Source organism: Alligator sinensis, unplaced genomic scaffold (assembly GCF_000455745.1).
Source record: "Alligator sinensis unplaced genomic scaffold, ASM45574v1 scaffold38_1, whole genome shotgun sequence".
In the NCBI taxonomy this organism is placed as follows: Eukaryota; Metazoa; Chordata; order Crocodylia; family Alligatoridae; genus Alligator; species Alligator sinensis.
Genome location: NW_005842179.1, coordinates 1,124,820 through 1,137,761, shown reverse-complemented (window position 1 = coordinate 1,137,761; position 12,942 = coordinate 1,124,820). Strand labels below are relative to the sequence as shown.

The following is a 12,942-nucleotide window of genomic DNA, read 5'->3' as shown; positions in this document are numbered from 1 at the left end:
CAGCAGGAAAAAATAACTCAGTAAAACATAAGAAATGTGTAGATTGGTCTATTTATTGGGGTTAGAAAAATGAGTTAACCGATATGAGTGAGTGAAATATGAGTGAGTTAAAATTATATCAATAACATCATATTACCCACTCCTCTGCACTATTTCTATGCATTACCTTCATGGAACCTCTGATTGCCCTAATGTTTAAAATTAATGTTTGTGGGATTTTGTTTTCATTTGTCAAAAGTCAAACAGACAGCAATGGCTCACTAAATGGAAATGTCTAGAATTCAAACATGTTTCACATGTATTAAATACATAGCTTTGATGAATCAAAGATATTAAGCCAAAGTTACTGCTTATGTATAGTCCCTCTTCCTGTATGTTCTCGTAACTTTGCAAAATATTCTTGAATTAGACTTCTAGCTATGATAATTTACTTTTATCTAGTTGCAAAACATCCGGTTTGTTCATCACAAGATGCCACAGTAAATGTGTGGCTGCATTTACCAAGCAGGAAACAGATTTTTAGATAAGAAATTGATGTCTTGCTAAGAGTGCAGTACTGCGATCACAGTGTCCCAATCAGATGCCATCTCTGCTGCTCATAACCTGCTTTCAGTTTATGTCCACTGCTAGAGACATCAAGCAAGCAAAGGGGAAATGAATTGTATTGATTAAAGGAATCAGAACTGAGAGGGGCAGTGGCAGGTCAGCATTGTTATTTTGTTACCATGCTGTTCATAGGGGCCTGCATAACAGATCATATTCATATCTCTGCAGTTGACTGGATGCCACTAACCGAACAAGACTAGTTCAAAGAGATTCCATGTTGAACTTGTCTATTAATTTTAAAAATGGAAGGTGGAAAAAAAAGCAGATTCAAAGCACAGGAACAATGCCAGGTTGTATAAAAATTAGGCACAAACAACTGGTGGCTTAATAATAGTATTTTGGGGAAGTGCCAAAATGCTATTATTTTGTATATACTGCATCCTATACAAAGATTTAACACAAGTTCATTCCATCTCTCTAAGACCTAATGATTTTATTAAACGTATAAAAATGTATTTACTTCCGGTTTACCAGCTGCAAGCACTTCTTTATGAAAGGAGATACAAATAGTATAAGCAATATATTGTTTCCAGATCTATACACTTAATGTTTCATCATTAAAAGAGCAAAAGGGGGGTGAGAAGTAACAAAAACTGGCACTCACAAGCTCAGCAGTTAATAACTTGCATTTTCATTAGTCATTTTTGCCTGCAACTAAATCCATGATGCAAACCAGATCTGCAACTGTGACACTATAGTAATAGTTGTAGTTCTTTCAAGTGTGTGAGTCATAACTAAATTATCATTAAAGTAGTAAGCTGTAAGCATTCCTCATAAAAAAAATCAGCTCTCCAGTCAATTACAGCACATTGGAAATAAGCATTGTGTAAAATTGGAATCTCCCTGGATTTAGGGAGTGGATTTGAGGGTTTAATTTTTTGGTTCTTTGTTTTTTTCCTCTCTGTTTAAAAAATATGAAAGAATTTTATGAATGAAAATTCTTTAAATAATTGGAATTCATCCAAAAAAATTGAGAGCAGTGAATACTGAGCAGTTATTCTCTATGTTAAAATGCTAATGCACTAATTAATTCAGTGAAAATCTAAGAAATTGCTGGAAGGTATGGTTCATTTCTGCTGCACAAGGGATCTTAGAAGCACTCATGTTACAATGTATTGTCTACAAGTTAGTTGAGGCAGGAAGTCATGTCCCTTTGGTTTTATTCCCAAAACTCCTGCTGAGTGTCCTTAGACAAACCAGCTAATCATTATTTGTCTGCAATACTACTTCCATTAACAACCCATTTGGGATGTTGTGAAGCAAAATAAGTTAATGTCTGTAAGGCAACGTGAAATCCTTGCAAAAAAACCACTGTATTAGCACAAAGTTAGCTTTTTTTTTCAATTGAATGACATTCTTTATCTTGCACACATTTAATTATTATGGATACTATTTACACAACATTATGGGATTTTCCCCTAAGCTTCTGTGTTTCCTTTTCTCCTATCCAACTGCTGCTTTTCTTGCTCTAATCAGCCTACAAGGCCAAGAACAGGCCTACTCACTTCAGGCAAAGCCCTATTTCCAGTATCGTAAGTAAGGGTAGGCAACCAACCTACCCCAAGTGCCAAGCTAGAAAGGTGTAAGAATTGTCCCCTACCCCCACAGAATCCATCCCCAGCAGCAAGAGCAGCCCTACAGTATTGTTCTTATATCAGCAGCGGCAGGTGCATGGTCACATGGGTGCTGCTGCGTGAAGAGCAAGAGCCACGGTGGGCAGCGCATGTAGCAGCAGCTGCACAACCAAGGACTGTTTTGGAGTTCCCAGCATGGGTAAGACTCTTGTGCCTCCTCCCCACTCAGCTCCTGCTCTCCATGCACTGCTCCTGCTGCTCTCAGAACAAAACTACACCCCTGCCATGCTTTTCTGCAGGGTTCACTCAGGGCACAAACCCTGGCTGTTTCACCTCTCCCTGTATCTTCCTCCCTCTTACATGCTCAGCTCCACCCTCCACAAGGTCACATCTACATGCTTCCAGTAAGACCACTCACAACAGCAAGTGCAACATTGCTGCTAAGTGTCTGGAAAACTGTGTCCATTTAAAGGTGACATGCAGATTGTAATGTCCTGCTGATCCCTTTGTATGTTTGTGATATACACCTGATCCTGCAAGCACTCAGTCCCCCCTGACACTTATTTCAGTAATGATCTGACAATTTCTGAGGATCTGCCCCTTTGTTTTATGCAGAGGCCAACCAACTAACATCACACAGATGTTGTTTAGGAGTTTGAAGAAGTATGATCTCTGACTGACATTGGCATATACACTTTTACTGGTATAAGTGATAGAAAACTGGTCTATACCCATAACAGAACAGAAGTTCAGCACACGCAGACTGTTTTAAAAATGGTGGACCCTGGTCTAAGATTTGGCACACTCCCTCCTCCCATCCCCCTTTGGCAAATGTATGTTCTCTTCACTACTGATCTGAACTGTACCACTTACAGACAAGCATGTAACTTAGATCCATTTTGCCTTGGGCTTTTTGAATGTCTGTACCTAGCCCTAGTGAGCATAGATACAGTTATGCAGGCAAAACTGTATACCTTCCTTTCTCTTTTAGGGCATGATGGTAATGGTTTCACTCTATTGGTATGGAGCACAGCTTCAACATTATAGGTACACCAACAAAGGGGATTGCTTTGCCAGTTCAATATTACTACACTTCTGATATACACATTGCCTGTCCTACTTTGTAGTCATGGGGCTATTGTAATAGTAAAAATGATGTTCAGAACTAAATGTTAGTGGGATCAGGCCCTATGACTGGCTAAAAGGCAAGGTTGCAGACAATGGGTCTCATTGCTTTAACCATGAAACTGATACAGCTGGAAAAAAGCACTGCTTAAATATATAAGCAGCTATGCAAGCCATGTAAAGACTGCTTTTCACCTTTTCAAATGATTTCTTTTTTCAGTTTGATTTTTTCATCTTGTCGTGTCTTCTCTCTGGCTGTTTATGCCCTTTTTTTCTGTAGTTGTTTATAAAGTTGACAAAAACTGTAGCTCAGCTCCCTTCTCATTTTATTCTGTAATAGACGATTTGCAGACTGATGAATTCTTGTTGCAGCTATTCAGTCTGGCATGTAATCCAATTTTTGGTCACATTCATAATGAGCTAATGACCTTTTACTAAATGTACAGCCAGTTCTCCTTTGCAGTCTTCTCTTGTATTGTTCATTTGATGCAAACATTCCCCCTGCAAAGAGAAAGAGAGAGATCTCAACTGGAATAAAGTGGGTAAAGTCAGGTCCAGCAGCCTCTAGTAGAAAGATTGCCACCTTCTTTCCATCTTGAGGACCACAGCTGGAGCAGATGTGTCTTTGGAGTCAGGGATCTTCAGTTAGCTGCCTGATGTCAAGCACATCTTAGCCTAGGACAGAATCTAACCCAATGTTGTCTGTATATGCTCTTTTTACTAATATATGCCAAGGACAGGCATTCCTTTCTACCATTAAAAATTTATCTGAAATTCTTGCTGGGCTGAGTGCCAAGCTTGCAATCTTGGCTCACTCAGCTGTGAGGGGCAAGGGGAAGTAGGCAGGGGGCAGCATTCCCTGTGCCTGCTTCTCACACCAGGAGCTCTGATGTGAGAAGCAGGCAAGAAGCAGCTAGGGTTGTTCCTCCCCTCTCCTCCTTTGCACACAGATGACTTCTGAAGATTTTCTGCAGTATGGTTTGCAATTTATATTTTAAATTTTTGTATCATTGTGGAAGCCTCCTGGAACTTTTTATGTTTCACTACTCTGGACAGTATAGAGCAACTTTCAAGATAAACTGTAAAGCAAATTGCAAACACTCCTTTACCAAGCACCTCCTCTCTTACACAAATTAAGATCTTATTTAAGCTGTAATAAATCCCCTAATATCAGAAATGTCACTTTCTTCCTCTTTGCTAAGATATCTGAATATGTCCCATGAGCCTGTTATATGAACCACAGCTCTCTCTCACCTCTCAGCTAAGAAGTGAAGGGATGCTGAAGGCAGTTAGATAAAGTAATATTTTCTCCACGGTTACTTCATCAGCTATTCAGCATATTCTCTTTCCTGAAGTGAGGAAAGGGAGAACTGCAGCTCAGTTTACAGTCCTGTATTATGAGTACTCAGGGTCCAGCAAATAAAAGCAGCTGAAGTACACATAATAATTTAGATGGAAAAACAAACAGAAGAACATTTTTCAGAGGTGGAAAAAAAGATAAAACCACAGATAGTAAAGAAATAGAGTAATAGTAAAGAATAGTTCTGTGTCACAGATAATAATAAAGAAAAAAGGTTTAGTGGATTTTTTCGGTCTTGCTTCATATTTTTATTTTTTAAGTCATGTTACATCATACTTTTATTGAATCAGTCAATCATTACAAAGCCTCTTAAAATAAAATAAAATAATGTTTTCATAAGGAAGAAGGAAGACAATATTTTCTTTGTAGTTACATTTTTTTTTTAATTTCAGGGACATCATCCCAAAGCTCCTAATTCTGACTCTAAACAGTGGGGCTCTTACTTTGTGGATATCTCAGGATTGGAAAGTACAGAAGAAACCCTAGTTCAGACATGGTGTTGCCAATGCATTAGTACTTATAGCACTATTGCAATCCCAAGTATTGAAGCAATAGCAGGTAAGAAGGACTTTTTTTTATTAGTGAATATGTGAAATGTCCAAAGTAATTTTGTCATGTTATAAATACTGTCTTCGGAGACTGCCTGTCTCCAGACTCATCCAAAACACATTCTGATATCACTTACCAAGAAATGACTAGTTGCTACTAATTACCTATAATTTATTCTTGCATAAGTCATGGGGTTAATCAGTTTGTTTGTTTGTTCGTTTGTAGTTTCTTTTAAATATTCCAGTGCTTATTAGATCCTCTTCTAGTGGAATTGGAGCTCAGGTTTTAATCTATTTTTTGATTATGAACAAGCTCTTCCTAGGCCACGGACACACGTACATTTGAAGTACTTCAAATTTAGAACACTTCGGGCTATTTCATGGACAAATGTACAGCCCTTCTCCCCCTCTCCCCCATGCCTCCTGTCAAAATGCTTCAAAGTCACTGCAGTGGCAAGAAGCAGCATGTTTTTCATCCAGGGGCATGCCAGGAGGTGGCTTGGTCTTGTATCTTTGCTCTCCACTCCATCCCTGGTTGTGGGGGTAGGGAGAGGTGGGGTTGTGGATTGGACAGATATACAGTTAATGAGCACTCTCCTGTACATTCAGCCTGAGAGGTGTAAGACCCAAAGTAAGGCCCCAGAGCAGGAGCAGGAGTGTGACCTAGTGTGGGGCAGAGTGATCCTGAAGGGCTGTGCAGAGTAGGGCCTGAGGGGGACCCAAAGGGCTGCATCGAGTAGGGCTGGAGTTGAAGGAAGGGGCCTGAAGGCCTGTGCAGAGTAAAACCTGGGTGGGACCCAAACAGCTGCACAGAGTAGGGCCTGACTGGAGAGAGAGTGACCCAGGGAGAGGCAGAATAGTGTGGCCCAGCGAAGAGGCCAGGAGGCGAAGCCCCCCAGAGTGGGGACTGAGGCCATGTTTGGGCCAGAGGCCAAGTGTGGCCCAGCAAAGGAGCAGGAGGAGTTGTAGCCAATTTTGGATGCTATGTGCAAGGCATGGGACATGGTATTAGGGGAGGTTCAGAGCCATGTGTTTTGCCCATCAGGGCAACAAATGGGCAGCCTCCCACATGTAAGTATCAATTTGTGGTAACATCAAAGGCATGGCAGGAGAGTGAGGGTGGACTGACTAGACAGGGGGAGAGCCAGTGATGTACTTGTCCCCAGGATGGCCCTGTTACATATGTCCACTGCTTTCCCCACATCCACAGAGCCAGTTATCTCATCATAGAAGGCATGGTCAGGCATGACTTGTTCTTGGTGAATCCATGCTGACTCATCCTGATGACTTTCTTCTCCTCCAAGTGCTTAGAAATGGATTCCCTGAGGAACTGCTCCATGATTTTTCCAGGGTCCGAGGTGAGCCTGACCCTGGTTCCTCGTTCTTCCCTTTCTTAAAGATGTGCATTGTATTTGCCCATCTGGCTTCCCATGGGTCCAGAAATTTGGCAGCAGGGGAGTGGTAGCACCATTAATTGCTGCCAAATTTCTGGACCCATGGGAAGCCCAGAGGACCAGATAGCATGGCCCTGCATGCCAGTTAGCTCCCACGTGCTGCTGGATGCAGTAGGTAGGCTGCATGGGGCTGGATCAGAGTGGCAGGCAGCACATGACTGGATTGAGTAGGTGAGCAGTGTGTGGTCAGATCAAGATGGCAGGCTGTCATGTGGCCAGATTGAGGAGGCACACAGCCAGATCAGGATGGTGTGGAATCGGACCCACAGACTGACCCAACACCACTCCTCTGGCCTGCGGCAGCAGAAGATTCGGTGCTGTAAAGTATTTTGTTGCTCCTCTTTTCAGTGCAGCACTAAACTAGGAAAGTAAAACCCAAACTAAGTAGTCTTTTTTACAGAACATCAAAAATGAGGGGTGCACTGATAGAGATTTTGGGGGTTGATACCGATAGCCGATATTTAAAGAGGCATATCAGCCGATACCGATCCAATTTCCAATACAGGTGCCTCCAGCTGGTAAGTCTGGTGTGGTGAAAGGGGAGGGAGGAGGGAAGGAGTGTGGGGGAGGCAGATAAATGCCCCCACAGTGAGGGAGGGGGCAAGGGCAGGGCTGGGAGGGTGGAGCCACAGCTTGGTGGGGGGGGGGGAGGCAACTCCTACTACTGCTTGCATCCCGGGAGGGCATGGGGGTTGTGCCTTCCGGAACTGCATGGGGTGGGGCTACGTGGGGCTCTTCTTGAGCTTGGAGTGGGCACTGGCAGGATGCTGCATCCACCCCAAATTTTGCCACCACTCCAAGTGTCAGAATACGGACAAGTGCAGGGTGCTGCACTTGGGTAGTAGGAACCAGCAGCACACTTATACGATGGGGAGCTCCCTACTTGAGAGCACGGAGGTGGAAAGGGATCTTGGTGTCATTATTGACTCCAAGATGAACATGGGCCGACAATGCGAGGTCATGGTTGGCAGGGCTAACCGGACCTTGTCGTGCATCCACAGGTGCATCTCGAGTAGAGCCAGGGAGGTGATCCTCCCCCTCTATGCGACGCTGGTCAGGCCGCAGCTGGAGTATTGTGTCCAGTTCTGTGCGCCCCATTTCAGGAGGGATGTGGACAACATGGAGAGGGTCCAGAGGAGGGCCACCCGCATGATCCGGGGACAACAGGGCAGACCCTACAGTGAGAGACTGCGGGACCTGAACCTATTCAGCCTCCACAAGAGAAGGCTGAGGGGGGACCTGGTGACCATCTATAAACTCACTAGGGGGAACCAGAAGGGTTGGGGGGAGACGCTGTTTCCCCTAGCCCCTGCTGGCATAACAAGGAATAATGGGCACAAGTTGATGGAGAGGAGGTACAGATTGGACATCCGAAAAAACTACTTCACAGTCAGGGCGGCTAGGAGCTGGAACCAACTTCCAAGGGAGGTGGTGCTGGCCCCTACCCTGGGGATCTTTAAGAAGAGGCTGGATACTTACCTGGCTGGACTCATTTGAGTCCCGTTTTTGTTTTTAGGGTGAGTGGTTTTGTTTGTTTGTTTGTTTGTTTGTTTGTTTTTTGGGGTTGTTCTCCCGCCCTGGCGGGGGGTCGGGCTAGAAGATCTATTAGGTCCCTTCCGACCCTGAAACTATGAAACTATGAACCACCAGCTGCTTGCCACAGCCCGGCTAAATACCCCAACTCCACCCACACACTGGGAAGGGTTGGGGCTGCGCGGGGCTGTTGTTAGCTGCGGCACTGGGAACGGAGCGGCAGTGAAATTTGGGGTGGATGCAGCATCCTCCCGGCTTCACCAGTCCCTACTCTGAGCCCAGCCCCTGCTGAGAAGAGCCCTGTGGAGCCCCGGCTGCAGCCCGCCACACCCTGTGCAGATCTGGGGGTCACACGCCCCCCCCCAGTGCTCTTCTGGGGTGCAAGCAGTGGTGAGAGCCACCTCTCCCCACCACGAGTCGTGCCCCCCCCCCGGCCCCACCTAGGCAGCACCTGCCCCTTCCCTCTCCCTCACCACAGGGGGCATTAATATGCCCCTCCATGCCCCTTCCCTCCACCCTCCCCTTTCACCACATCAGACTTAACAGCCGGAGGCAGCTCTCCACACTGCCGGCTCTGCTCTTCGCTCCCTGAGTGCTGCACTGCGGCTGTGCACAGCATGAATATTTATCGGCCAAATTATTGGCCCCATCAGGCCGATATCCGATATAGCAAATTTTCTTTATATCGGTAACAATCTGATATCGGACCAGTGTATTGGTGCACCTCTACCAAAAATATCTCAGTTTGAGTTGACATTATCTTTTTTAAATCAGTTTACATATCCAACTGCAGTTATCAATTTTAGCCAAGAACCTTTTTGTAAGTTGTATTATTGTAAAAATTGAATTCTAGAATCTTCCCTTAATTGACTCAGCATTGGAGTCTGGAATCTTCTGCTTGTCATGTACCCAGACTTGAGGCAAGGTACGTTTACACAAAAACTTGTCTGCAGTCTCCCTACTATTCAGTTGCTCCTATACAAGATATCACCCAAAAAAGTTGCTTGCCTTTTCGAGGTTAAGATGTAATTTCTGCTGTAGAGTTCAGAGGATTTATCAAATCCAATCTTTAAAAATTTATAATGATGTTCTTTTAGAGACATTTCTTTTTAGAGGCAGTTCTTTTAGACCATTCTTTTTTAGGCTAGGGACAGACATTACACATAAACTGATTTAAGTGATCAGAAACTAGTTTAAACCTGTAACATCACAGATGTTCAGTGCACATAAACCAGTTTGAGAATGGCTGAAACTGGTTTGAGATAAACCTGGTTGATTGTAGTATCAGACTTAACTGATTTGACTCAAACCAGTTTATGCAATGTTTGTCCCAGACCCCTTGCTGGTTTCAATTAAATCAGATCCCCCAGCATCCTGGCATGCTCTCTGGGTTGGGTGGGGCTCTCTGCTCCACAGCAGGGCTGGCCCCTCCCCTCTGCTCCCTGGCTGCAACTCTGGTAGTCTCTGCAGGCGTCTGCCTGCCTGCTGCTCCCCCTCTCCCCCCGACTCTCTGCTAAGTAGGCATTCCCCCCATCCTACACAGACACTTCTCGGTATTAGCAGACCACATGCTGGCTACCTCTGAGCTGTGGCATATGGGACAAAGGCAGAATCAACAGATAGCTGGTAATGTCCCTCTGTTGTTTTCTTAAGGGGGTGATAAACACTGAGTTAGGGGTGATAAACATTCCCTGCTGGGCTGTTCAGGAGGGGGGGAACCCCTCCCTAATCATAGCATCTTGCCTGGGCCTGGCCACACCCGACTCAGCTCAGCGCTGTGCAAGGGAAGGGAGGGCTGCTCAAGTGCCCTCTGGCTTCAAGCCTGAGCCACTGCAGGCATGTGCCTGCATATTTGGGATGTCTGTCTGGTTCCAAAACTGATTTTGCCTAGCCAGCTTAGACTAACCTGCAAAGGTTGAATCAATTCAGGCTCAGGCTTTTTAAATTTTTGTCCCTAACCCTGAAGTCCATTATTATTTTAAATTTAAGACCTTCTGATTCCATTAGAGTGCTGTGTCTGATTACCTTTAGGACAAGCTCTGTGGCTGCCTGTACATGTGTTTGAGAGTGTTGGGGTGGGCATTCTAATTAGAGCAGTTCTCAGACAGCCGTTCTAATTAAAACAGCTCACTGTCACATGTATTAACTCCCCATGTGTTTCAAAATGGCTGTAGGACGGCTTATCTAAAACTCAATTGACAATGTTTAGATAAAGCGCCTCTGTGGCCATTTTGAAATGTGGAGGTTTAATACATGTGATGGTCAAGCGATGCTGAAGCGCTCTAAGTAGAACACAGAGCAGACTTGATTATAGAATATTTGTAGGTAGCCTGTAAGTCCCTGGTTCACCTAGCCTTGACAGACATCAGCTGAGATTATAAGATATGGCTCTGCTGCATTTGTTTTGGAAGTTCAAGCAAGAAAAAATTCTTAACCAATTATATGAAACTAATGTACGTTGGAGTTTTCTCTTCCAGTCAATATTATATATGACAATATAACGCATGAGTCCTGCCCAATTGCCTCAAGAACTTTGTAATCTAGATATAGATTTATACAGCAGTCACTGCTGTGAATGCTGCTTCCTGAGTTAGCTTTGAGCTTTAAGCTAGTTTAAGTACTGGTGGCAGCACAAACAGAGATCCGTGTGATGTAATCACCTAAGAAAGTGTTAACTGCACTTAAAATGTGAGTGACTTTGCATTCAAGCAGTAAAATATGTGCTGAGTTCAATCTTATCATAGCAAAGTTGCACCTTTTTGGACTTGGAGTATCTCCAAATCATATTAAGTAACACGTGCTCAGCCATCGTTTGGCTTCTCCACAGAGATAATATGAGCAATATGTGGTCCTCACACAACCCTGACATCTGCTTGGACTTCTCTGCTGCACCAAGCCTCCATTGTCAGTCCAGCTCCAGCACCACACCAGTTTTGAACCAGTTCCAGTGTGGTGTCAGAGCTGCGACCAACAATCAGCAAGCTGTGTTTAAGAGATTGTGTTAGAAATCATTACTGTGTTAGTAAACATTACTGTATGGCTGCTCAGAACATGATCTAACTTTTAGTACAACACAGTAATGCTTACTATGATCTAAATAAAACATTAGCCAAGTGTCCCATGTGATGAGGCCCAGAGTATTTACCCAGCTTCAATTTTCTAGCCCATGCTGAGCTCCATGCTCCTACAGATGAACTGCTAGAAGTACCCAAGCTAGCAAATATAAAACAGTCAAGTTTATCTGTATTGCAATTGCTGCAGAGGACTGCAAAAGAAAATGCTAATAAAAATATTCTAAAATGGGGGTGGCCAGGGAGGACAAAAAGCAGAAAGCAGAGCAGCAGACCAGGCAAGGAAAAGAGAGCAGAGAAACAGAGAACAGAGTGGCACATCAAGCAGGGGCAGGGGGAGGATAGATTGGCACTTGGGAAGGGCATAGAGCTTAATCGGTGGCTCACCTACCAAAGAAGTTTAGAACCCATGGTTCTAAGCAATCCAAAGAAGGACCTTCATACTGTGACAGTTAAAAATTGTCTGTGTGATAAAAGTGCTTGTTAAAGGCTTTATAAAGATTAGACTTTTTTTGTTATTTGTTTAAATATCAAGCTATATGTTGTTGTTAAAAGCCTAATTAAAGTTAAAGATGTAGTAAGGCCTAGTAAATTTAACAAAGCCTTGAAGTAGTAGGTCCTGTGACGTAATAAAAAATTAACCTTATTAAAAAAATGCAAGGCTTGTACTGCTATTGATTAGTTTAAGGACAGTTTAAAATTTAAAAAAATTAAATAGCTGTAAGTTATTAGCATAGCTTAAAAGTTATGAACTGGCTGGCACATCCGGAAATCTTTTAGAAGAAAGATATGGCTGTATAAAAGAAGCTCCTAATTTAAAATTAGCTGCTAACCTAAATTTAGTGGGCCCGTAAATTTCAAGGAGCCCAAAAACTAAATACCAGTGTCCTTCCCAGTACCCCTTAAACAGCACTAGTCAAAGATGCCTAACTTTGCTAAGCTTTGCAAAAAAAACCTTGTCGTACATCAGGCATCAAAAGAGACTGCCAATAAGTTGCCAACACAAATTATTATTTTCTGTCATTGTAGCATTATTATTTACGTATAGTTGTGTGTTTATTGAGTCAATAAACCTTTCTTACCTTTCTACCCCCAATCACACACAATCCCAAACCCTCTGCAGGCAGCTAAAACATAAATTAGCGTCACGAACAGGATTAAGAGGCTCTAGTCCGGAGAGAAAGGTCAGAATGGAGGGAGTTGGGTGGGCCCTGTTAATAGCTTTGCTTAAAAAAATAACAGGAACAGAGAATCCCGGGTGGGATAAGGATAGGTTGAGGCCTGCCTAGAGTGACCCAGGAACCATACCCGATCATTAGGCTAGGTTTGCTGCTGCTGCCCGGGGTAAGCCCAAGAAGGGGTGTCTCTCGTGGCTGCTGGCCACTTGCCTGCGGTTATGGGCCGAAGAGAATGCCTAGCTCTGGGAAAAGGTCACCCAGCTGAGTAAGGAGTTAGAAGACGTGAAAGATTCCAACAGCGTGGGTGTGAGGCTGCGCGAGCTGCGCAGAGCCTCTTGGAAACATTAGAATGGAGGGAAAGAAAAATTATGATTTTGCGCCTGGCCGGTTCCCTCTAGAAGAGGGCGCAGTTAGCACAGGCTGTGAAGCCATCATTTGACAAGGTAAATGCGAGGGCGCACGCTGCTTGGCTGTGAGGCCCAAAGTGTTATGG

At 44.0% G+C, this 12,942-nt stretch overlaps 1 protein-coding gene and 1 long non-coding RNA gene across 5 annotated transcripts in view; one reads left to right on the top strand and one right to left on the bottom strand.

Annotated features, from left to right (window-relative positions):
* Window positions 1-12,942, top strand: part of LOC102376702 (dermatan-sulfate epimerase) — a 350,602-nt gene that overhangs the window by 233,129 nt on the left and 104,531 nt on the right. For all 4 annotated transcript variants that reach the window (XM_025207040.1, XM_025207039.1, XM_025207041.1 and 1 more), the window contains one exon: window positions 5,058-5,223. In XM_025207040.1, coding sequence (XP_025062825.1) covers window positions 5,058-5,223 — 166 coding nt within the window. The remainder of the gene's footprint in view (window positions 1-5,057; window positions 5,224-12,942) is intronic.
* Window positions 1-12,942, bottom strand: part of LOC112550690 — a 22,777-nt gene that overhangs the window by 184 nt on the left and 9,651 nt on the right. The window contains exon 3 of the long non-coding RNA XR_003094647.1: window positions 3,501-3,806. This is a non-coding gene — a long non-coding RNA (uncharacterized LOC112550690). The remainder of the gene's footprint in view (window positions 1-3,500; window positions 3,807-12,942) is intronic.